At 26.5% G+C, this 27,203-nt stretch overlaps 3 protein-coding genes across 3 annotated transcripts; 2 read left to right on the top strand and 1 right to left on the bottom strand.

Moving 5' to 3' along the window:
- Positions 1 to 4,047: 4,047 nt before the first annotated feature.
- Positions 4,048 to 25,086, bottom strand: LOC129967254 (mitochondrial carnitine/acylcarnitine carrier protein-like). The gene is made up of 9 exons (XM_056081874.1): positions 24,838 to 25,086; positions 22,526 to 22,618; positions 21,757 to 21,884; positions 18,978 to 19,068; positions 17,384 to 17,510; positions 7,575 to 7,647; positions 6,427 to 6,536; positions 5,645 to 5,769; positions 4,048 to 4,393 (listed from the first exon to the last, which is right to left on the bottom strand). The coding sequence occupies exons 1-9, from the start codon at positions 24,937 to 24,939 to the stop codon at positions 4,331 to 4,333; spliced, it is 912 nt and encodes a 303-aa protein (XP_055937849.1). The 5' UTR covers positions 24,940 to 25,086; the 3' UTR covers positions 4,048 to 4,330.
- Positions 9,327 to 12,753, top strand: LOC129967238 (leucine-rich repeat transmembrane neuronal protein 4-like). The gene is made up of 2 exons (XM_056081873.1): positions 9,327 to 9,575; positions 10,855 to 12,753. The coding sequence occupies exons 1-2, from the start codon at positions 9,516 to 9,518 to the stop codon at positions 12,295 to 12,297; spliced, it is 1,503 nt and encodes a 500-aa protein (XP_055937848.1). The 5' UTR covers positions 9,327 to 9,515; the 3' UTR covers positions 12,298 to 12,753.
- A 439-nt stretch (positions 25,087 to 25,525) lies between the features above and the next one.
- LOC129974981 (protein CLP1 homolog) lies at positions 25,526 to 26,782 on the top strand. The gene has a single exon (XM_056087820.1). The coding sequence runs from the start codon at positions 25,526 to 25,528 to the stop codon at positions 26,780 to 26,782; it is 1,257 nt and encodes a 418-aa protein (XP_055943795.1).
- The last annotated feature ends 421 nt before the right edge of the window (positions 26,783 to 27,203 follow it).

Below are 27,203 nucleotides of genomic sequence, written 5' to 3'. Positions count from 1 at the left end.
AAAGCTCTTTTAGTATTCTAATCCAAAAGTAATCAGTATATTATATAGCAGCAGATGCTTGGTTCTGCAGAAATTTTTGGGAAACCTTCTACTCTGAAAAATAGTAATGATCATGTTTCTTTCTTCTTTCCGATTAATACTTGAATAATTAATACACATTAGACTAAAAAGAAGTTCAATATCTCAATCAGGATACAATTAGTGGCGGGTTTAGTAATTTTGTAGCCTGAAGCAGTGCACGTTATGAACCCCTTCCTTTAATTAACTGGTTAATTTAATTCCACGTTTCAATACATTTTTAACATGTTGATGTTTTATTTCAGGTTAAATGATTTGCTTCCATATAGAATCAGAAAAACAATATAATAGAAGCAGATTTTCGTTGTTTATAAATATTAGAATTATAAAGTGAACGCAATGAAACACACACACTTACACGAGAACCAGAAAATTTATGTTTAATAAAGTATTAGTATTATCCAACTATTTATTTATAAAAATTTGTATTTTTTATAAACTTGTTTATTTGGCAATCAAGAAAATAAAATCCTTAAATTGACCTTTGGCGATTCCCTCTCAGCTTAGTGGCCTTAAGTAGTTGCTTAGTTGATAATTACCACTACATATGTTTATTAACAATTTTGAATTTTTTTTTTTTTTTTTTGCATTTTATTATTTAATAAATTACAAATTTCCAATTTATAGATGACTATCAATTGAGAGAAATATAAGCTTTTTCGAATCCAATTTTAGACATTCGCCTATAATATTTTCGCTGTGGAATGGCCCATTAAAGTTGAAACCACATACCTGGTTTCCAATCTCATTTTTTTCTTTCTTTCAAAAATCAAAGATATAAATCCACTTGTTTTATTTCAAAGACTGGTTGAATGTTCACCAAATATTAGATTATATATTAAATGCAAGTTATTTACATCAAGATCATCCAGACACTTATATAAAAACTCTTTATATATGGCATAATCTCTATTTCTAATAAAATATGCGTGTATTGGCACTATACTGGCTAGACTTTTGACCAATCAAATATGGCCGTTATACTTTGGAGGATGGAAATGTGTACCTCAGAGTAATTTTTTTTAAAGCTTTTAATTAATTTAAAAAAAATAAGATTTCTATGTTTGATAACTTCCAAAATTATTCCTGCAAAAGAAAGAAAAGAAAGTTTAAAATGTAACAATATATATTTTTTAATGATGCCAAGTTCATTACTGTAAAACTCTTTAGTCTAGTTTTAATTAACTTTTAATCATATTTTTATGTATATTTCACAATAATATTTTCATTGTTTTATGTAATACTTGACTGCATGATTTTCTTTCACTGCTGAAAGGCAAAGGAGGATTCTGTTTAATATCTATTTTAAAAAAAAATAAAAATATGAAGTGACAATACCCCTAAATTTAGAAGATACATGAACAAATGATCTGTCATGAAATTGGTCTCCATTAAAAAAATTCATATATACGGTGCAGAGATAATATACAAGACTATTAACACAGTTCTAATATCTACAGTCTGAGAGAATTTTAGACATGAAATTTTATTTAAATTTAACTGAAATTAAATCTAATTAATATATTGATGGACCAACTGGTTCTAAAGGCAACTAGTGCGAATATATAAAATTGAGATTATTTTGTAGGCCTACAGGAAGGTGCTTTGGCAATTTTGCTGTCAAGGAACTTTTCTCAGAACAAGGCAGTAATCTCTTTGGAAGTAATACACAAATGATAATTCACCACACACATCTAATTCCCATCTAATCTTATTTCAATTTTGAATCTAAGCATTGTGAAAGCACAACGAATGGTGTAATAACATTATCTCGTACTGTTGGATCTGCTGAGGATTCCTTGAGAGTTGTGACAATGATCTTGCTTTTTACACACTATGCTCTCTTTCTTTCAAACTACATAAAGAGAGAAGACTGATGAATGACAGCGTTAGCTCCCATATCAACACCTTTTTTCTGTTGTTGGATTTCTGGAGACTAATGCAATAGTGTCCAGTTGAATCCTAATGAAAATTGGTTAAATGTAGGGGGAAAAAAACATAATAATTTTATTAATTAAAGATGTTGGATAAGTCATTCAAAAGAGAATAAATTTATTCCTGAATATGGGACTGGACATAGGTGAAAGGAATGAGAAAACAGTTGCATAGTTTTTCACTTTTAAATAGAGAGAAAAGGTTTAATTTCAAGCTATATATATTTAAAAAGCAGTTTATAAAGTGCCACGAAATATTAATATAGCTTTATTTGATCAAGAATAATTTTTTTAAAGAATACATTTGAAAAAATATTTTAATTTCATTTTTTTAATTTATGAGAAATTTTATAATTTTCTTTAAATAAATGCTACAAAGAATGAAATACCGGGTGAAAATTTTGGATAGATATCTATATTATATTTTGCAAAATTCAAGTTCATCAAGAAAGTCACCAACAAATAATTTAAGTGCATTTCTATCTGTTCAAATTTTTAGATTAGGGAAAAAAAAAATATCTATTTTAAAAATGCTGCTCTACTCTTTCAGATGTAATAGTTGAATAATACAAGTATAATAAAAAAAAAGTATTTAAAATAGAATTTCAAAAAAAAAAAAAAAAAAAAATTAGTGGCAATTTTTGTTCCTGAAAAACATTAAATAGTAATGTTCTCGAATGTAACGATAATCGGAAAAGGTACTCAGATTTAATAATTGAAACAAAATATTAACTTCATTACTAAACCTCATTTTTTTTTAAACTAAAAGTTGACCATTATAATACTATTTGATATCCCAAAGCAGCATTTTTAGAACAGGAGTCTTTTTTATGGTCCACAAAATAGAACAATTAATAAAGTATTTATAGGTATTTTTCAATAACTTTTCATTTCGACAAAATTGAATTTTTTTGTAAGACGATGTAGTTAAGAATCTGAAACTTTTATTCTAATATTTATTACTGTGTAATACATATTTAAGTGAAATTATATATAAAAAAAATATTAATTTTTGGCTATCTACTACTCATTGCTCTGTTTGAATTTCATGGCAAAAAAGAATATGAATTTAAATAGCACAAATAATTTAACACTAAATTATGAGAAAAAAGACTACTAAACTTGTTTACTTGTTTGTTTTCTTACTAGATCAATCTAAATTTCATGATTTTTCAGGAAAAAAGCTGTTTCCATGAACAATATAAAGTCATTTTTTTTTTTTTTTATAGTACCAAGTAAGATGGTACTACATGTTAGCTCTCAGTAGGTTATGTCCAATAAGTATAAGAAAAAATAAAAATAAAAATATATAATTAAACCATGAATCAAATTATTCTTCTAAATTCAACTGCAAACATATATTACAGTCTTAAAACCTTGAACTTTGTTCTGGCTTTAAATGGTGTTCATAGTGAGTGCATTGACTCCTTGTTTTTTCTAATTTTATAACAAGTAAATTCATTATTACGAAAAAATATATATAAATTTGAAACAGAATAAAGCAGCTCTTTTAAAATGCATACTAAAGCCACTGAATTACAAATAAGCTTAATTAATGAGGTATATTGTTGCACTTTCTTGTAAAAATAAAAATAATCAACCAGTTTGTTCTCCTTGATCAAGTTCACATGAAAAAGCCTTTATATTCTCAATGCCATTTATAACTACATACTAACACAGAAGTAGAAATTAGAATGTAAAAAAAAAAAAAAAAAAAAAAAAAAACCATTTGAAGATTTTTTTTTGATAGAAAATGTATGCATTTATAAGCCATTTTTTTAGGGAGTGAAATGTTTTTCAACTATACAACTAAACTTTCCAATGATTTTTTTGGCATAAAAATGTTTCATAAAATTTTTATTTTAAGGAAGTTTTTTTTTTTTTTTTTTTTTTAAATTGAAAGAAATGTTCATTAATAATAAGCAATAATATAAGTTCACAAAACGTATAACTATATTTGTTAACATCTTTGAATTTCAACAATATATAAAAGGGGAAAAAAATGAATTATAAATTGCAAAATAAACTTGTTCACTTCTCAATAAATATATATTATAAATACAAGATAAACAAAACAATATCTTGATAGGAATATTTTCTCAGATTAAAACCCATTGCAATTACAAAATTGCATATACAATATGCATTACTAAAATTCCATGTGCTGAAAAGGTATAAAGTTATGGTTTGTATATATATATAATGCAATTGGCAACTTTATCAAGTTACAAGGCACTAAAATTGAATAGAAATATTTAAATAATGCAAATCTATATTTCCTAAGGCATTGGAATTCTAGGGATGAAATATTGCAAACATCAAAGGTTTGGAGCAATCCAATTTAGGAATTTCATAGCAAGTTCATATCCCATAAAACAAGCCTGTAAGAAAAAGAAATTTAATTTTAATAACCCTTGAAACAAAAAAAAGAGGAAAAAATACATTAAGTTTTAAAAAAATAGTGAAATAAAATGTAAAAATTAGTATCATGTAATGGTACATAAAAAAAAAAAGAAAACTAGTATCTAATAACAATCAATTACTTTTAGCATCAAACCAGCATAATAATTTGAATAAATTGATGCAGAAACATAGTTATTACTTTTAAATTCAAAGATAGGAATAAAAAAATAAAAAAAGGAGGGAAGGAAGAGAGTAGAAAAGTATTTTTGTAAAAAATGCAGTAGTTGAAATGGTGTATGATGTGGTAATAGGGAACTTGGGCAAAAATGAGCGTCTCCTTTTGGTCCATCTGAGCATTATAAAAACAAAGATTAGCAAATTATTCAATTTTTTAATCATAAATATATTGAGGGGGGGGGAACAGAATAATTTTGCTTGCTGCAATTTTTGGTAGTTCTATGAACTCAGTTCAAACTACAAAATATAAGGCAAAATTATTTATGGAAATATTTCAACTTAATAGCTTGCTATTTCCCCCCTAACATTAAATTTGTTAATTAATAAACACCAGAATAACAAAAAGGAAAGGACATTAGATAATACAGCAGAACTTTTAACATTTTAAAGCAATTACAATGAACTTCTCTAGAATATGGGAACAGATTCAATGCAATAAGAAACTGCATAATTAACAAATTGAATTTATGCAAGTTCAAATAAATATTAATATTATAACTGAGAATATTGTTGGTGAGACATTATTCTTTCAGTTCAAACTGTCAACTTCCTTATTCACATAGCATAAACAGTAGGAAAATGAACACATTTGCTTTCTTAAACAAAATTAAAAAAATTAGTGAAAGTTAAATCTAGTATGTAATACAGAACTGTTTGTCTGTATTACATGAGTACCAAACATATTTTTTATTTCTGTGTGTGTGTGTGTGTGTGATACATGAGCAAGCTATACATAAATCTAAAGCATAATAGAAAAGGAAACGAATTTGCTCTGGGTTTCTTTTATCTTTATCTTATGGTTATAATTACTGCTTCGTTTTTTTTCACTTATTTTCAACTTTTAATTTGCAAACAGGAAAAATTAAAGATAGACCAATTATTGACCAATTAATGTAAGTTTAGATGATTGTAAAGTCAAAACAAATAAGAAATAATTGTTTTCTAATATTTATGTCAATAATAATCAACAACAACAAAAGAGAACTACTTACTGCATTGGCCGGGAAAGCTCTCAACATTACAGGAGTAGCACCCTTGTATAAGGCTCGAATTCCTTCCTCTTTCATGGTGTGCTTAAATACATCACGTATTCCATTTGGATAAGTGCCTTCAGGAGCTGTTTATTAATTTAAAAAGTTTAAACATTCAGATTGGTACAATACAGCCATTACACGGTTTTTAGATCAATAAACTACAAGTAATAGTTTGTATATAATATACAAATATTCTATAATAATAATATACAAATATTCTATAATAATAATATACAAATATTCTATAATAATAATATACAAATATTCCAAATTTATGATCTAAATATTATAAATCTAAATATTTATAATTAAACAGTAACATAGCAAATTAATTGATTGAATGATCATTAGCATTTTCTTACAGAAGAGCCATTGGTAGTAAAAACATACCTTTAGCACTCTACACATATATACAGTATTTTTTCAGCAAATTAAACAAACTTACTCACAATTTTGAGCTAAAACTTTCATAGCTGAAAAAATTTTTACTACTTGTACTGAAATTATACAAGATAATTATTTTTACAGAATGTTGCAATAACATAATATATTAGTATTAAATTTTTTAATTCAGTCAGCATATGGGATGGAGTGGATTAAATAAAAAGAACAATTTGTGGTAATAGATGAACTAACATACTTTTACAGTTTTAAGCTTTGAAAAAATATCAATCCTTACTAAGATAAAAGAGAATCATTGGTTATCTGAGATTTTATAAATCTGTATTGATTTTACATACCAGTTTGTAAGCGTGACTTCAATACATCTGCAGGAATAGCAACAGACCAATTACATATACCAGCAATTCCTCCAGCAAAAAGTGTTCTCCATACACTAAGATCGTTTCGGCTGAAATATGTTAACACTGCATTTCAGATATAAAAATTAGATGATGAATTTAAAATAATTGAAAAAACAGCTAAGTAAGAAAATATGGCCCATAATGCATATATAAGACGGTCAATCCTATTTAAACACAAGCAAGTATAATAACTTGCAACGTGACACAATATAATAACAACTATATATTTTAACATTAATATAGGGAAAAAAACTTACCTACTAACATGAAAAGAAATTTAATATTAGATCACAAATTGACTAATAGGTTCAAAATATTTTAGGGGGGAAAAATGTATGAAATTAAAAAGAAGAATTAGGGAAGAATACCATATTCAGAAAATTGTCATTAAAGAAATAAAAATATACAGACATATGAATTAATATTATAATTCAGATTGAAGATTAAAGGATTTTATTCAGAATTTGACAAATAAAGTTAAAAGTGAAAATTTCTCTAAAATATACTCTTCAGATGGCAGCAATAGTTTAAAATGCAGAACTGCATTGTATTGAACTACACTGATATGAGGCAAGCAAAGGAAATTGAAATTTGTTATTCTAATATTTAGCTTTCAATTTTTATAATTTAATTTATGCATTTTTTTTCACAAATGTTCTGCTTTTTATTTGCCCTGATTCCTGTCTATAACAACTTTTTTTTTATTCATCATAGTATATTTATTTCTTTTCTATCACATTTTATATCTTAACTTATGCTTTTAACTCTCACCATATGTTTAGTGCAGAGAGGGTAAACCTGGTTTTCTTACTGTAAAATTTCAAGTAGTCAATGAATTAAGAAATCCCTGTTATATATATAAAGAGAGGATTATTAGAAGACATGTGGCATCATTTTAATGGCCATGTTGTTATAAATACCCTGATAATAAAATATCTCACTGAGGATATATTTTTAAAATAATAAGTAACTTTAATTCAAAAAGTAACTAGTGCTTAGATTTTTAAAAAAATGCTTATGGATATTTTAAAATGCTTAAAGCATAAGTAAAAATATATATAGAATACCAATTAAAGCTCACATACCTTTGACCTGCTGGAGTTAAGACATTCTGTAGCCACTCATAAGACATAAAATACATCCCACTAGCAGGCACATCTACAAACAAGTTTAATAAGCATATTTTTACAATAAATTCAGAAATCAGAAATGTGTTTAATAATAAGAATCAAATATGTAGATTATATACAATGTATATATCACAGATAAATGGTATAAGTATCTAATATATGTAAATTTTATTGTGTAATTTTAATCAAAACATTCAGTTATATCTTGGAGAATACCAATTAAATATTTTAAGTTAAATTATTTTCAGGAGCATCATAGTATCATATTTAGAACGATTTAAATGAACATAATAGTGCACGCGCAACAAGGCTTTCTTTCTTATATTAATTTGTTGCAGATTTAAATATACATTTTATTATACCCAAATCTTTAAACAAAGCATATTAACTATTTTCAAACATTTCTGCAATACTATTTATATTTTAATAATTTGCTTTATATATTTATTATTATATGCACTAAATCATCTAGCTTAGCAGCATATAAATAGTGAGATACACAATTAATTATCATTATAAAGCAATTTGAATCTGATATTTAGAAATTTGCATTAAAATAAATTAAATAATTTGATTAATTAATAATTAGCATATTGAAATGTCATATAAGCATATTTTATTTAATGCATTCAATATAAAACATCATTTATCCAATAAAATACTTTTCCCCTATATATTTACACTGAAAATAAGCTGACTGAATTTTTTAAACAAAATTTTTTATATATAAAGAAAGTCAAAATTACTAATATTTATTGAAATATTTTTGCAAAAATGATAAAACATTTTTACTGTAGTACATTGTACACATAGGAATTAATCATAGTGTTTATTAATAAAATTTATTAGCTGATTTTATAATTTGCTATAAATCATTATTTTGCTGAGCTTGGAACAACTTTTTCATACTTCTGAATTATTAATTTATATAGTATTATATATAAACAATAAAAATGGCACACAAATGTAAATTGTTTAATAAAAACAAATAAAAGCTCATATTAAAAAATGATATGAAACTATTGAACAATTTGAAATGCAGAGAGGAAGAAAGGAATCTGAGTACAATATAATTTACTTATAATAATACCCACTAAACAAAAACAACTTTAAATCCTACAAAATTTAAATACAACAGGAAAATATTTTAACTTTCCACAATGCCTAAATTTGGTGGTAAAAGAGCAATAGAAATCTAAAATGCAATTTGAAAGGTTAAAAATCAGCAGTTTTCATAAAATATTAACTATTTCAAAACTTGGAAACACCAAAAGTACTTTAAAATATTGTCAAGGTTTTTCCCCCTTAATAAATATAACTCAATATATATATAACTCAATACATTAAAGCAAAATAACAAAATTCATTATTAATTTTTAAAAAAAATCCAAGTTCCTTAATTCTAATTTTATAATATATATTTAACTTGTTTTAAAAAAAATTATGCAGAGTATAATTATTCATCTTCCCCTCTCCCCAAACTTAAAGTGACCTAAATAGCTCAAACAGTAAAACTAAAAACTTATTTGCACCCTTTCTATACAAATAACATGATAGTGGCAACACTTCCTCCAGAAAATTTCATTGAGAAAAACACCACAATATCTAAGAAGGAAATAGAACAGTAATAACCTAGTAGAGAGGGAGGGAAGCAATCAAAAGGAAATATAGGAAGGGTTTGAACTTCAAATCACAGGAAACAGGAAAGAGCTATATCCGTAATCTAAAACAAGATGTACTGCTCAAAGCCTTCAGTTAGCAGACATGTACTTCAAACGATGAGTTCACCAAGATTGAACGATTCAGATTTATCTACAGCTCAGTGATATTTCAGAAAAGTTCTTTTAAAACTCAGATTAATCAAAGGATTTAAAGAGCTGGCACTGACCACAGACCATGCATTGCTATATAATACAACTATTTGTCATTCTCATAGGAATAGCACAATCACAGCAAGTAAGAAAACATTTTTATCTGTTTGAGCCTATCAGTGTATATTATTTATAAAATATATGATCAAAGTTATTTATTTACATAAAAGCATCAACTTTTAAGAATGTTTATTCATTTTCATCAAGGTAATATTTTTAATTTTTGAGGGTAATAAAATGTTGCTATTCATAATTTATTAATTTTAAATCAAAATGTAAAAAATACAATCTTTAAAAATACATGTTAAATAAAAATTAATACTATATCATAAGACAAAATGGAAAAATTAAGTATACTTTCAAACTGGCTAAAGTAACTCCTTTATTCTGCATTTACATTCTTACTTTTAATAGATAAATTTTTTTAAATTCTTTCTACAAACTATAATGCATTATTGTTTCAGAAAATTCAATGATTAATTTAAGAAAGAAAAAAATCAACAGGTTTGAAAAGATGCATAGAATAACAAAAACAAGAAATGAAAAAAATTATGATTAGTTCGTTTGATAAGAACTTCCACTACTGAAATATCTGTTTAGATGTTACAACAAATCATTTGCCTAAAAATGGAAATTACTATTAAATATTACAATAAACAGAATTTTATAAAATCATACATAGAACAAAAATTTTCAATTTGAATTAAAATAAAATCTGATATTTGATAAATTCATTTTATTTTTCAATTAGCTCATTTCCAAAATTTAAGTGTTTCCAAAATTTATTAAAAAGATAAAAGTAATAGATAATATTTTCAAATTCAATTATTATAAATAATTTAACAATCCAAGACATTAATTACTGAAAACAGAAAAATCATTCTCTTATAATTAATCAACTATAATTAAATAATCCATAATAATTAAAAGCAAATAAAACTATTTAAATTTAAAGATAATTACAAAAATAAATATTATTTCTTATACATAGTGAAATAATATGTTTTTGAACTTTAAATTTATAATGATTCATAAAAGCATCAATTTCACACCATTTTCAAAGTACTGAAAATATATGTTCAATTACAATAAAATTTTATAATTTAAAAAATTCATAAAAATAAAGAAAGTATTTAATTTTTAACAAAATTTTGCAATTTATATAATTGAAATGAAAGAATCTATAATTTAATAATAAAAAGCAAATAAATTTTTCCATTAAAAAATGAAAATAAGAATAACTACTCAAGAAAATAAACTAGAAAAATTAAACAATAAATATTTTAACAGGAAAACCATTTTAAATTTTGTAATCGAAAATTCCTTTTAAAACAAAGTTGATTTGGTTTCTTTTATACTAAAAGGTACCAACTGAAGCATCTTGGGGAAATCAATGTCCTTCAGAATGTGACTGTGAAATGGTCAGTGCATCTCAAACACTCATTTCACGATGGAAGCCTGAAAACAGTTCAGTGAAAACAGTATTATGTGTCTTCAGAAATGAGAGTTTATTTCTTATGTTGCACCTACCAAAAGATACCGAATCAATTACCGTGCTACAAGCCAATGACGACAGTGCAATGATTTTAACAAATAGCATTCTGAAAGACTTGCAGATGGTAAAAAGTATTGATCTGCAAGGCTCTTTATCAAAGGGAAAAATCTACATCACTAATGAAATCTTTCATGACCTACAGGATTTGAAATATCTATCCTTGCAAAGAGTAGACATATCCGGTGCAGAAAAAGCATTCTCTAAGCTTTCATCTCTAGAAGTGTTATATGTAATTCACTGTGATATTGGCTATCTAAAATGGGAAATGCTTGATGGACTAAAAAATCTCAAGGAACTTTATTTGGTACAAAGTGGAATAAAAGAACTCTATGGCTTTGCATTTTATGGAACTCCTGAACTAAGACGATTATTCCTGTCACACAATGATTTGTTTTCTGTTGAAGCAGATGCATTTGTTGGTTTACTGAAGTTGGAATATCTTGATCTTAGCAATAATAGAATAGATCACCTTTCAGGTTTAACTTTTCCTCCATTACCTCATTTACAATGGCTGGAGTTGAAACACAATCCAATAAAAGTTATATTCCCCCACTGCTTCCAGTTTTTGAATGGAACTCAACATCTTACTCTAGGTCACAAGAAACAACCTGTACACCTGATGAAATTCAGTTTCCGTGGGTTGTATTCACTGCTATTTTTGCATATACCAAATATAGATAATGATGCACTCTTTGAGCATATGTTTTATGATTTAAAATCACTAACACACATGAACCTGAGGGGCAGAATAAAGCTCATTAATGAAAGAGCATTCAATGGAGCACACAAAGTTCTAAAAAAATTGATCCTGCATGACTGCCAAATTGAAAGAATTTACAGTGAATCTTTCTATGGATTAGAGAAGTTGCATTTGCTAGATTTATCAGACAATCGTCTGCGCAGTATTCCAGAGGGTACTTTCAAACATTTGAAATCAATCAAACATATACGTTTGAATGATAACAAGCTGAGTCAAATGCCTGATAATTTGTTCCTACCACTGCACACTTTAGAAACATTAGGTATGTATAACAACCCATGGAATTGTACATGCAGAATGAGTTATTGGAAAGAAAATATCATTATGGCTAAATATGAACATGATGTCGATACATGCAATGGCACATTATGTGCTGATGATAAGATTGTCGAAGAAACAGATTTAACACCAAAATGCAAAGAGCCAAAGCTATATGAAAATCATAGCATTTTTCAAGTTCTCAAAGTGCTGAAATGTGAGAAACAGCACTAAATCATTACAGAAAATCATTCTTTGTAAATATGTGCTTCATTCCCATTTATTTTTTTAAATAAAAGATAAAGCATATATGCATTAAATCATGGCAGATTTTTAAAAACATAATCACATTTTACTTCTTCAAGCAATTGATTAACACATAAGCATTCTTAAAAAGTATCTTCAATTTAATGGTTAAGTTAACAATAACTTAACAACTACTATGATGATGGAGATTATATGATGTGACCACTAATCTGGATGCTAATGGATATAATTTTATTCAACTGAATGTTAATGAATAAGTAATTTTATTCATGTGTTTTGTTTTATTAAATTGGTGAAATTTGTGAAAAACGGAGAAATGGTACAAAAAAGTTTAATGAAATGTATATAAAGAACATCTGTGCATTGTAATGCTATTCGCTGTAACTTTACTTTCATAATAAAAATATTTGAGTTTTTAAAGAAGTTATTACTTGATGAACATATTTGCATTAACAATCTTTTATATTCTATGATTTCTACAAGAGAAAATAATATTTGTCAATGTTACTTATATCTTGTAAATTTCTAACAGACATTACGGAATTTTCACTTTAAAATGTATTATGAGGTTCTCAATTTTAAAACGAATAGAAATGTAACCATTCACATGCTTTGGATCAATATCACTGTTTCTGATAAAAATGCTCTTCAAATTATATACTATAAAACAGTATATGCAGTATAAAGGCTAAGAACTACTGTATGCATCTATGATAATTTTAGAGTTCCAACTATGCCTTGCACATAAAACAATATATATATATAAACAAATTAAACTTAAATAAAAAAGGTTTTCAGGCTTGTAAAATAAATGAATTCCATTAAAAGTACACTAAATTAAAAGAACATAATTTACTTTCATTTTTCAAAGAATGTATATTGTGATAGTCTTTAAAATGGTAATCACCTTTTGCTTCTAAAAATGAAGAAATGATATTCCAATATTTATTGTGAACACGATAGCTTTGAGCTCAAAGAATAAAGAATATTAATAATTCTGAATCTGCATGTTTGGGTAAAACAATTGCTATTTATTTTGCTTTTATCAATATTCTTGGTAATGAATTTCAGCTATATCATGATATACTTTTATATTTAATCAAATACATTATATTTAATTAGACATTAAATTACAGAGATATATTTATAAAATGCAAAGAAAACATTACAAGATATAAGAAAGAAAGTATGAGGAAAATGAGAAATATTTGATAAAATATTTTTATGACAAAGACAATTATCTGAGAAATTAGAACACAAAGATATTTCATATGACTCATATGTTTATTAAACTATTTTAATATTTGAAAATAAAATTTTATGCTCTTTTGATATGTTTTTAATATTAAAGAGTATCTGAGCCTTTTTAATAAAATTTTAAGAGATAAAAGAATATTTCATGTTTTAAAATGTATGGGTCAAGAAAATTATTTTATTTAAAATTTTTAAAACTAAAAAAGAAGTAATTTATTAGAGAATAAAAGATATTCATTTAAAGGAAGGTGTAATTAAATAATGCAACTTTTAAATATAAAAATTATTTCTGTGAATATCAAAATCCAATTATATTTAAATGTAATTGAAATAATTAAATTGTTTTAAAAACACTAAAAAAAAAAAAAAAAAACCCAAGTCCCAAAATAAATATCTAAATACTTTACCAGACAAATTTACTTTACTTTTAACTAATTTTACCTTTAAACAAACACAGTTAAGAATTTATTATTATAATTTTATCTTTGGGTAGTAATTATTACCAGAGAATAACTTGCCTATCTTAATAGTACATTAAATAGTTTCAAAATTTTAACAGCTTGATTTTCTAATATTTTCCTCTATTTTTCACATTTCAATGTAATAATTTTATTATTAAGTAGGAATTCAAAACAATAACATTAAAAACACAATAAAATTATTTTTTTTTTGTTTCTTATAATCAAAAATAAATCTAACAAAGAATGTAAAAAATTTCATGTTTTAAAAAGATAAATTTTAATAAAGCAAAGAAAACTATTGCATTTTTTATGCATTACCATAAAATGTTTACTTAGATATGCTATTGAATAAATAACATATTAAAAAAAGAGTACGGAATAATACAATTGTAATGTCATCGGCAATTTTTTGTTTAATAGATATCATATTACTTTTTAGCAACAAGAATAAAAGAAAAAAATACAACTGATATAAAAAATCTCAAAATTTAATGGTTGTGCTTTTCAAGAACAAAAAAGAAAATAATATGGTGCTAATGTCCAGAAAGAACAGAATTAAAAAAAAAAAAAACACTTTGATATTTAACAAAAAAACAATCATAATTGCAATATTTTTAATTAAAAATTTCAAACTGAAATAATCAGCAGATTAAAAATCTGATAATAGATCTCTTAAAAGACTTATGTCTAAAAAATTTAACAGATTTTGAAGTTATTTTGAAGTTATATGGAGAGAAATAACAGGAACTGCAAACCGGGGGTAAAGAAACAAAATTTTCAAAAATTTTAAACAATGGCAAAAAAAAAAAAAAAAAAAAAAAAAAAAAAATCATTAAAGGATGACTCTATAGCCTATTCAATTTATCAGGAAAGTTACAATTTATCAGGCTGATAAATTATTGACAATTTTTGGAAGAATATTGTTAACTTTAATTATTTTGTTTTGTTTATTTTGAATTTTATTTATATTATTTAATGTCGTATATTTTTACACTGCTGCTGTAAAATATGTCCTAAATACTACTTATTAAATTAATATTTAAATTTAATTTTTCAATTAGTTCTGTTTAAACCATAAAAAAATTAACTTACATTTTAAAAATCTATTGAATGAATAGAATGAGAATCAGTATTTTTAATAAATGTGCAGTCAAGAAAGCACTTGCTTAGTCTAACAAGAAATAATGGCTTTGCAAATCTAATGTATTTTAAAATGAATAATAGATTTTATTCTGTTTGAAAGATGAACAAGAGCTCCAGGTTTTAAATCCAAAGCCAACTGACACAGATTCCATGCCAAGATATTATTTTAGGGTGAAAACATACGAGGAAAACAAAATAGTTTAAATGAAAGAAACTTTTCTGATTTAGATGATGATTCTCGAAAAAAAAAAAATCCAAACAAACAGAAAATTGTAAATTCAATAGATAAAGTCTTCTTCTACCAGAGGAATGTTTGAAAATGCTCTATAATCACTGCTAGAAATATTTCATACAACTGAAGACCTAATTTTAATAAAAAATGTTAGTGTCAAGATGTATTGTTTTTACACTTACATGTTTTCAATATTAATAGAGTAATTCACATAAAATTTTCGTATTCTTTAAAAAAGGGGGCTTTACTCAGAACAATGATATGTTTATCTTTTTCATAGTCAAATAATGAATTTTGCAGATTAATGTTAACCATATAAAGCAAGAACTATAAAAGGAATAATTGAATTTTTACTCTATATACTCTATTTACTATAAAAATATTTTAAGCATATTCTCCAACAATTTGTTTTACACAAAATAAAATTTAACTTGCACAAAAGTTAACTTTCATCAATATGCTGCCATCATGTAGACAAAACTAAAATTAAAAGACTAAATTGATTCTAACTTCAAACCAAACCAAGAAAAGTGTAATTTTTAAGTATGTGTCAGGGAGAAATGGGATAACTTGATATTTTCTAAAGATAAGAACAAGAAAATAGTTTCTGTGAATATATATATATATATAAATACAGGATGTCCAATGTAATTTGATCTTAACACCTAATTACTAAATAGTATTAGGCATAAATACATAATAGGGAAAGTGCTCAAAATGAAAGAGAAAATACTATTTAATTAATTAAGTTTAATTTGATAAATGATCTGAAGAATTTAAAATTTTACATTTTTGTAGTCATATGTAGTCACTTTTGTAGTCACTCTTATTTAATAAAATATTCTTAAGATACTAACATTTTAAATAAAAAAAAGAACCATTTTATAGCAACTACCACTGAATAAGTTATGAAAATCTGAATGTTACTACATTGTAAAAAGGAGTGCTTTCAGACTGTTCTGTTGATCATTTAAAAAAAGATATGCTAATCAGCACTTGGAGTTTCATCAAGGTTGACTAGCCTCAAATTATGAAATTGCTGATTGTCTTAAATATTCAGTGATATTCAACACTTGTTGACTTCAAAAAGAGAATTATGCATCGACGATATGCTTTATATGATAAAACAGATGTTAGAATTATTGAAAAACAAATATAATTAAGTTCAGTAAAAGAAAAGAGTTGTCAATGCAAGGAGGGTTTACATAGATTTTGAGTTCAAAGAATATGAATAATTAATGGGCATTGCTACTCATTGGTGAAAATAGCATTACCATACTATATAGCAAAAATGGAGATGTCTTAAAATAAATATGAATAATCAAATTAAGTATAAAATATGAAGAAAATGAAACAAAAAATATGTTGATTGTTAACATTATAAAATTATCAGAAGAAAAGATATTATTGATTAATATGACACGAAACGCAGATGTATTAAAGCAAATTGGTGAGAAATTTTGCAGTGGGTATTCAGTATCATATCTAGAAAATGAAAAAATTAATATCTTTGAAAAGAAGAACCGTGTTCTCCACTGTAAATTTTGATATTAATATAGTGGCCCATATGAGATAGTAATTACATAAAAAAAAAAAACTAAGGTTTTATTAACTTATTTGAAAACCATATTTTGTAGATAGTTGTGCCTAATACTAGCTTCCTTCCATAAGGTATCATGAATTCTATAATATGCAATATATATCATAAAATATTTATTATTTAATATTAAGAATTACTTTTCTTTTAGAAAAGAAAATTTATTATTAAAAACGAAATTTTTTAAAAATATTACTTTGTAAACAAAAGTGTATTAGGTGAGAGAGGACATGTTTATGTGTAAGGGGAGGGAGCATGCTCTCAAAAATACTTTTTGTGAACGCTTTTCATGAAATAAAGAATATTGCTTACAAAAGATTTTTTTTTAAGCAGCAATTTTCACCCATTTTTCAATTTATACTATACCTCTTAAAAGAGTTGCAGCTGTCCCTTTATAAATACTTCGAATTCCTCCCTCTTTATACAGTTTCTTAACACAATCTACAGGTCCAGCATATTTAGCCTCAGCAGCAGAACCAGTAGCCTGCTGAACCTATGGTTAAAAAAAAAAAAGAAGTTAATGTTAGAATTAATTGAGAATGCATTTCTCTATTACATTCTAATATTACACATTTCACTTTTTTTTGGATAATATTTATATTGTCTAATAAAATGTTAATAATTCATTCTATATAAAATTATTAACTGTTTGAATCAGATGTAATAGAAATTGTCAAAGATCATATTCTTAAAGAATTAAATTATTCCAGATTTTAAATACATTAAAATGTCTCACAGAAAGCATTCAGTTATTAAACAATATTAAAATTATACAGTACCTTTGAAGATTAAAAATTAAAATCAAAATTTAAGTCTATGATATAAAAATAGGAAATAAGTCAGCTAAGAAGAGGTGCAGAATGAAATGGATGCAGACAATTCTGCTTCCTTCATACTTTTTTTAAAAAATAAATTAATTGAATATGTATGAAGAAAAATGATACTGAGAAGGGAAAGGATGTGACACACAGACCAGGGAGATAATTTAGAAAAAAGTAGATAAATGATTTCAAATTTTCATAAAATTCATCAAGAAATATTCATCTATGTCAGTGTATAGTAATAAATATCTTTACTCTATAAATTGTGATTTTTCAAAACTCTGATAACAATTCTCTAGGCATGCAGATATTCGAATTTGTATATCATATGATAAAAAGTAGGATAATGTTAAAAATACGTTTTCCTGATATATCTATAATCATGTGTATGCACTTTGATTTTAGATCACTTGTGTGATTTTCGATATTAATCATTTAATTGAAATTGATAGGTCATGAAACAAGACTAATACACTTTGAATGTTATAATTTTAACATATAGCACAACAAAATACACACAGGGAAGTTCTAAAAATATATATGCAACTATCTGGAAATATCCCTTTCCTGGGATTGTGAGGAAACTGTTAGTATTGGTTCAGAAATTTTACTGTAAATAGCTTTCAAAATATTTCCCGTTTTTACATATTTATTCCCCCTTCTCCCCTCCATGATAAACATTATATGACATTATTGTTAGTGCTAAATAACAAATTATTATAATAACAAATTACTGAATTCCTATTTCGTTACAAAATTAACAAATTCATTATTAATAAGCTATCTATAAACATTTATAGCTTGCATGCGTTATAAATAAGGAATTAGTTATCCGAATATGTATACAACAAAGGAAATTTCTCTAATACTCTAATAATTCAAGAAAGTTTTAATGTAATCACAATCTCATTACTTCATTTATCAGAAAGTTTCAGGTACAGAGTACAATTCAAATGAAATAAATAATAAGTTTGAAAAAATAATTTATATATCTATAAAAATAATTTTAAAACTTGAAAACAGTTAAGTATAAAAATTATAGTGAATTTTAAGATTTTTTTTTTAATTGCATTAAATAGTAGAATCAATCAAAACTCGAGGAAAATAAATAACAATAAAATTAAATAAAAATAATTTACTTGTAAAAGACACTTTATTCGTTCTCCAGGAGTCATAATTGCTGTTGTAAACACACCCGATAACATTCCGGCATTGAAAAGTTGTATCAATCTATTAAGTGAAAGCAATATCAAACAAATTTACATAAAAATCCACACAATAAAAAAGAAAGAATTATTGATATATATTAACAGCTCATGAAATGATTATTGTCTGAAAAAGAAGTTTGTAAATTCTATCTAAAATACATACATCACTTAATAATTTTCCTTGCTTTCATCATTTAGATGAACTTTTTAAAATTTTAATTTTAATGCTTTCATAATTAAAGCAAGATGAAAAAAAATACCACATTCTGTTTTTGTTTTATAAAAAAAAATCATATTTAAGTGCTTCAAGTAAAATTTATTGATTTGTTGAAATAAAAAATTTAAAGTATTGAAATTCTGAGTGAAATCAGTTCAATAGCTTTCTGTTACCTCAAAAACAATTATTGTCAAGAACAAACTAAAAGACCAAGCAACTTGGTGTTAAACATTATTTTCAATTTATTATCATTTATCTGGCAACCATAAAATATGGACAAGTGTGTATATTTCAATCATGAATTCCAGATTTAGTAGCAGAGAGTAAAACTAGGGGAAAAAACAAACAAACAAAAAAAACAGTTATTGCCATGTTAATTAATGCCACAACTTCTCACAAACATATGGAAACATGAAAAAGTTAAATCTGTAAGAATAAATCTGTTTATCTGAATCTATCACAATTTCAAAGGGCAATTGCAGCACACAAGGCAGGAATACTTTTTTAATGAACATCAAATATTTATTAAAAATATATCAACTATCCCAACTGAACAGAATATGATATAGAAAGTCCTACAACAGGTGCATAAAAAAAATGTATTCACATTTGATCCGTCATAGAAACTGTATTTCCCATGCTACAAGGTTCAATTTCTGGGAGAAAGTAATGTTATCTTCCTTCAACAGGTGGCAGCAGAATTCTAGCTCTAGCTACTCAACCCAGTTAGTGGCAAGGAAGTAACTACAAGATGGCGGATGGGTGTTTTAGCTTTGAAGCTCAAATGCCCAACTGGAGGTTTGAGAATGTTGTTGTGGTTCAAGGACAGTGGAGACATGGGTATAGTACAAAACCACCTTCAAGGGTAACAATTACACATTTACAACACATATTCGAAATGCATGAAAACGTGTGTGATGTGCATAAAGGTTGATTAGGGCGACCTCATATAGCTACAAGTGATAAATCTTCAATTGCAGTCTTGGAACTGTTTCAGCGTTCACCTCAGAAATCGTCAAGGCAAGGGGCATGTGAGAGTAATGTAAGTGCTAGTAGTATACTACGCATACTGAAGAAAGACAAGTTGTGTGTGTTCATTCCAAGGTAGGTGCAACAGCTAAGTGACGACAATCCAAATTGAAGATTAGAATTTTGTGAATGGGTACAGGAGAGGGTGAGACGTGAACCAGGATTTATGGGTAGCATAATTTGGTTGTATGAAGCCCAATTCAAATTGAATGGAGCTATCAATAGACATAATTGTATGTACTGGGCTTAAAAGAATCCTCACATTGCTGGTGAAAAGGCTGCGAATTTGCCTGGTGTAAATGTGTGGTAAGGTTTGTCTGCAAAAGGACTCATTGAAACCTTTCTGCTTCGAAGGTAATGTAACAGGCAAAAAGTACTTAACAATGCTTGCTGATTCCATATTCCCTGTCATTTGTGCATTATATAGCAATGACAAGCTTTATTTCCAACAAAATTGGGGTCCTGCTCCACTATCAGCAAGACACACATGGATCAAAATTTGCCAGTCCAGTGGATAGGACGAAGGGGGCCCAATTGAGTTTCCTCCACGTTCTCCAGACCTTATGCTGCTGGATTTTTTCTTATAGAGCACAGTAAAAGATAAGGTGTAACCACATAACCTAGACATACTTTGGAAAGAGATTCAAGCGGTATGCACAAAAATCCCAAAGGTACGATATACGGAATCAGTGGTGATTCGTACTCAACAATGAATTGATGCTGAAGATCGCCATTTTGAACAGTTATCACATTTGCATCAGAAAATGCATTTATGATTCAAATTGGACTTTAAGCTTTCCATTTCTAGCAAATTGAAACCTTGTAGAAGAGAATATAAATTGTCTATGATTATATTTTTTTGATGCACGCTGTATTAATTCTAGCATGTGCAACTGAAGACATTTTGGATTTAAGTAGTTATCCTATTTTTGGACTTAGTAACAGTGAAAAATAAATAATTCCACTTTTCATAAACAAATTTGATTCTGACAGAGAAGAAAAATTCCAACTGGTTCATATGCTTCGCACCCAGGGCCCTCGGTCAAGAAAGCAGATATGGGCACTGTAGGCCTTGACCCAATAGGCTGTTGTGCCACTAAGTTTAGTTTAGTAGAGAAGAAAAATTACAAATTTGAAAACTTAAAACATTTTTAGATGATTAAAAAAAAAAAATAATTGTGAATTCCAAATACAATCGCATTTACCATAAAAACACAAGTTTGTTAAGAAAGTATTTTATTAATTATTACTTATTCAATTCTGTGGTATTAAGTTCTATCTGAAATACATAAAAATAGCTTTACTAGAATTAAATCTCGTTAAACCAACATTTTCCTATTATTTTCCTTTAAGTACCATGATAATGATTATGAATTAAAAAAGAAAGATTAACTTCAAGGCAAAAGCAAATTTTTAAAAAAATTAATAGATAAAATATTCAGAGGAACATGAGAATTTACTAACGTCAGTTGTTCTTCAGGATGTTTTTGCTGAAGTCTTTTTCCCACTCCAAAACCAAAGAAACATACAGCAAACATGGGTGTCACTCCAGTTATAGGAGCAGCCATGCCTTTATAGAGGCCAAAAAAACCCTATATGTGAAGAAAAATGAATAAATCATTAATTTCCAGCTGCTCTATAATAATAAAAATCTTTGTAAAATAATTGTAACAGAAAATGTGATGGTTGTCAGCTTAACTAAACACAGTAACATTAAACAAAGAATGAGCTGCAAGTCTCATTTAATCAATAGCAGCAACAGAAAATTGTAAATTTAAAAGAAATAACTAGATAAATTACTACTATTTATTACTCATAATGTGATTCCATAAATTTTACATTAAAAGATACAAAAAAGTATGCTTCATAATAAATAATACATAAAAGATAAATAAAAAGAATGAAGAGTATTTTTTCCTCCAAAATAAATAAATTTATTTCCAAATTTGGAAAAGTGACAATCAAAAATAAACTACAACTACAATCATTAAAACTTTATGAAATAATTCATTTCAATAAAGATCCCCTTTAAAGATCAGAGGATTTTAAACACCATTCTGGAGAATAATTCTTAAAAACAATAATTTCTTATCATTTAAAAATTGTTCTAATATTGTAAATCAATTTGGAAATGTCATTTTTTGAGCAAGAAAATAAAACTAAAATATAGAGTTAAAGCTTAATGAGACATTAATAATAGGTTTATAAAACATAATATTAAGACCATAAATACCTCTTTCATCACTGTCTTTTTAGCACAGTCAAAAGTACCCGTGTATAATGGGAGCGCACCAGGAGCAGGCTTTGGCATAGTTTGTAAACGAACCTACATGTAAGCAAAATGCAAAATTTAAAATATTTTTTTTTATATTAAATTATTTAGGATTGTAAACTAACATATTCTGAATGGGATGTAATTGAAATTTTATACATTTATCCAGGAACATAAATTAATAATTTTAAATAGATGTAGGTAATTGGGCAAAACATTTTTTTTTTTTTTTTTTTTTTTTTTGTAAATCAAAAAGTATAATCTTTCAACATATATATATATTTAACTGTAAAAAGTTACTTCTCAATACTCTTCATGCTTAATTAATATAGAGCTATGGAAATTATGAGAAAATATCAATGCAAATTATGTCGCCACAATATGAAATTGAATATCAAATAGACAATTAGATATTCAACTTCATACATTATTTATTCTATGGGTGTTGAATCTTACTCTATTCCATGCTCCTGGATAAATTGGAAAGAAGAGGATGGAACTTATGTTCCTCAGCACAAAGCAAGTTTAGTTATTGTACTAAAAAGTTACTAAAATTCCCTCCCCTGAAAACAATGAAATAAGGATCAACACTATCTTAAAATTTAAAATATCAATTTTTTTAAATTCTAGAATGAATATTTTAGTAATTTATCAATTTATCAAAATTAATTCATACACAATTAGAAACAATTTCTTGTTTTGTTGTAGTTGTTTAAATCTTATTTTTACAGTTTAATCAATCACATCTATCACTCACACTTTGGCAACGCTAATGTTGCTTTCTTTGAACAAATTTATTATTTTATCAAGTAGTGTAAGTATTTTTTAACATAAAAGTGTAAAAATAAGTATTACTTATTAAGTAAAATCTTTAAAATCTAAGTAAAATCTTTTTTTTAACTGACCGTTATCAGATTTCACAAATATACACAGTGCGATTCCAAATTAACGGTTCAGTTTAATTATATTAACATTACATTTTTAAAGCAATACTAAAGGCTATTTTGGGACGGACCTCGTAATTTTAACTGCAGTCAGATGATGAGGACAACACCTCAGCTGGCACCTTCCTCTCTAAACTTCCCTACCACACCAGAGGGAGGACATTTGGCCTTGATGAATTTAGCATGCACCATACCTTTCACAATGGTCATTTGGTGCAATCAGGTCTCAAACTTGAAGCCCTCTGGTGCTGAACCAAGACCTTACCACCGCAGTCCACCAAATTCATGGAACAAAATTGTGGGAAGGTGGATAACAAGGATGCAAATAATATTCATACAGAAATCTCAGGTCGCAATTAATTTCTTAAGTCTTAATTACAGGATGTCTCAATTCATCTAAAACAAGATGTTTAGTTTTTGTACAAGTGAAGAACTACATTTCTATTTTAATAAAATTTTTGTCAGCAGTGCATTTATTTAAAACAATTATTTATTGTAATAGGAATGTATGGAGAACCAGCCCCTTAGCCACCCCAGATCTCCCAATTTATTGAGCATCGATTACTTTCTCTGGAAATATCTGAAGTCCTGTTGAGAGAAATGTAAAATTAAAGCAGTATGTTGCATAATTTCACATTTTTTTAATTCATTAAGGCTGAAAATTTTTAAGCCTTATTTTAATTTGTAACCCACTTAATTATTAATATGGAAAGATAAATAACAAATTTTAATATGAATAAATTTTATATGTGTTAACTTAAAAATTACTTTCATTGCAAAAATTATGAAATGCAACATTTTTTTAAACAATTCTTAATAAGTATTAATATATTTAAAGACTCTTCAACTTTGTCATTACTTATAATAAGAACATCTTGCAGTTTTAATCTTAGAAAACAATTAAATATGAATTACTTTTTCTCTTTTTATGTTCCTGAATATCAATATGATTCAAGAAATTTTTCACAAATTGTCATAAATAAATCATAAGAAAGTACTGCCCAAGTCTCTGCAATAATGTATGAAAATTATTCTATAATAACAATAAAATTATAGAATTATATTATAAAATTGTAGTCATCTGTTTCAGACAATTCAATTAACTGCTATACAAAAACGAACTAAACTAAGTTATTTATTAGAAGCAAGCAAACAAGTTTTGCATTTTCTTTTGTAATAAGTAAGGATTATTTCAAATAACACTTTTCATTTAAAAATTCAGATTTTTAAAGCTATATTTACAAAAATATTAACAGAAAATCTTCTTATCAATACGTTATTAAATAAGAAAAGAAAGTTTAATTTTAACTAATAATTTTGTGAAATTACTTTAATTGTATCTAATGGGTGTCCAGCTGCAACACAACAAATACCACCAACTCCTCCAGCTAAAAAGTTTTTAATAGGACTAGTTCTTTGCTTTTCCGACATTTTGTTTAGTTAAAAGGTTTCGCGAAAATGAAATGGAAAAATGAACGTTGAGCAGGATCTAATTTTCCTCCTAAGATGAAAAAGATTAATCATTCACTCTCACATGTTATCTTTCATTTGTTGATGACGTAGACCTGCCACTCAGAAGTTATAAAATCTAAATAAACAACTCATCAGGAGAACCAACGTATCCTAAAGGCTTATATATTTAAGAATAAACTATTTTGGAAAGTATTTGAATTTCAAAATGATTTTTAGTCAACAAATTTTTTTCAAATAGTTGAAAGATGTTTCATATATATTTTTAAGTTTATATATTAATTCTATATTTTCTTTTATAAATATATTTGGTAATTAAAAAATGGCAATCGTTTGCCATTGTTTGGGTGGAAAGTCTAAATTTAGGAAATAGATTTTATTTTATTTATTCCCCAAAATTAATATAATTTTCTGTGTGAAGCCATAAAATATTTATCCAGTTTTTCTGTTGAATTAAAACTCATTCTAGCATTTCTGATGATTTTAAAATTGCTGAACTTTTATGAAAAATATATGATATCCGATTTTGCTAAAATATGTCATAAACATGGAAGATGACGAAAGTGATCATGAGATATTGAAAGTTGAAGCAGACAAGGAAATAAGGATCATTCTTAAAGACTCGTCAGATGAAGTTTCTGTAGAGCTTATTGATGGGTCTGGAGAAATATTTGGGGTGGAAATGATAAAAAATAAAATATATCTATTCACATCCTCATTTGTTGTTACTTCCTTTCAAGGTTGCACTCTGAAGTTAAGAGGAAATATATCGCGGACGTGCACAGAAAATCATAATCGTGATATTTACGATCTCCATTTATTACTTGAAGAACGTCGTAAATGTGCAGATAAGAATGGTGGTAAAGGACCTATAACTCTGATTGCTGGGCCAACTGATGTCGGTAAAACCACACTTACTCGCTTATTACTAAATTACGCTATTCAACTTGGAAGAAAACCTTTATATATTGATTTGGATGTTGGCCAAAGTTCTATTTCTATACCAGGCACTATAGGTATTTTGCCTGTTGAAGAGCCTGGCGATATTGTCAAAGGTTTTAACGATGCAAAATCCTCAGTATATTTTTTTGGACAGAAAAGCCCAGGGCTGAATATGTTATTATATTACCTACTTATAAAGAAATTGGGTGAAACTCTAAATAATCGACTTAAAAACTCACAAAATATAATATCTTCTGGTGTAATAGTAGACACTTGTGGATGGGTTACAGGTGGTGGATACAGGTCTATTGTATTAGCAGCAAAATCATTTGAAGTAAATTTACTAATAGTTTTAGGTGATAAGAGATTGTATGCTGATTTGAAAGAAGATTTTCCTGACACTGATATAAAATTTATTCATAGATTGAAAGGTGTTGTGGAACGTACTAAACAAGTTAGAGCTGAAAGACGTGATAATTTAGTGCATGAATATTTTTATGGATCACAGATTCCTTTAAAACCATACACTTTTGATGTCAAATTTTCAGATGTACAAATCTTTCAAGTTTCTTCTCCTGCATATAAAGTTCATATTGATATGCTCCAAGAGGCTGATCAACATATTTCTCTTATACCAGTGTCAATTTCAAATAATCTTCGTAGCCATATCCTCGCACTTAGTTATGCTGACAGTGTTGATGATATAATGCTAACAAGTGTTTTGGGATTTGTTTGTGTTAAATCTGTTAACATGGATCAACAAATTTTTACAGTGTTATCTCCACAACCAAGTCCATTACCAAAAAATTTATTGCTTATGGGTGATATACAATATAATCGAAAAAATAAATCTAAATCATGAAACCATATTTGATTTGATTGTCATTTCTTGATTTTGCCATATAAATTTATGAATAATTACTATTCTATATGTTATTTGTTGATTTTTTTTAATAACCTACAAAAGTCTATTATGTTGGCAGATATATGTGAGAAATCATTCAAGAATGGTAGAGATCGATTTTACATAAGTGAAAATCCAAAATTGTCTTTTATTGGTTAAAATGTATTAATATTTTACTTTAATGAAATTATTATTATATATTTTTATTATCTAATGTATGAAAGTATGTGACAACTTAATTTTATATTGTTTTTAATTGCATTATATATGCATTTTAAATTTAGTTTCATATCCCACAGTGCTATTTTATAGATAGTTTATCACCTGGAGTGAAAACTAAGCATTCAAAATAATAAATTCCATGGATTCAAGATTCAAT

Source organism: Argiope bruennichi, chromosome 1 (genome assembly GCF_947563725.1).
Source record: "Argiope bruennichi chromosome 1, qqArgBrue1.1, whole genome shotgun sequence".
Taxonomy (NCBI): Eukaryota; Metazoa; Arthropoda; class Arachnida; order Araneae; family Araneidae; genus Argiope; species Argiope bruennichi.
The sequence above is the reverse complement of the archived record's forward strand: the minus strand, read 5'-3'. Positions and strand labels throughout refer to the sequence as shown.

Bases quoted from the DNA above. Each gene is read 5' to 3' on its own strand.
- LOC129974981 (XM_056087820.1), top strand. From the start codon at position 25,526: ATGGAAGATGACGAAAGTGATCATGAGATATTGAAAGTTGAAGCAGAC.
- LOC129967254 (XM_056081874.1), bottom strand. From the start codon at position 24,939: ATGTCGGAAAAGCAAAGAACTAGTCCTATTAAAAACTTTTTAGCTGGA. The intron at 22,619-24,837 runs GTAATTTCACAA...GCTTACATGTAG, and splicing joins ACCCATTAGATACAATTAAA to GTTCGTTTACAAACTATGCC. The intron at 17,511-18,977 runs GTAAATTATTTT...TTTTAACCATAG, and splicing joins GAATAAAGTGTCTTTTACAA to GTTCAGCAGGCTACTGGTTC.
- LOC129967238 (XM_056081873.1), top strand. From the start codon at position 9,516: ATGCATTGCTATATAATACAACTATTTGTCATTCTCATAGGAATAGCA. The intron at 9,576-10,854 runs GTAAGAAAACAT...TTATACTAAAAG, and splicing joins GAATAGCACAATCACAGCAA to GTACCAACTGAAGCATCTTG.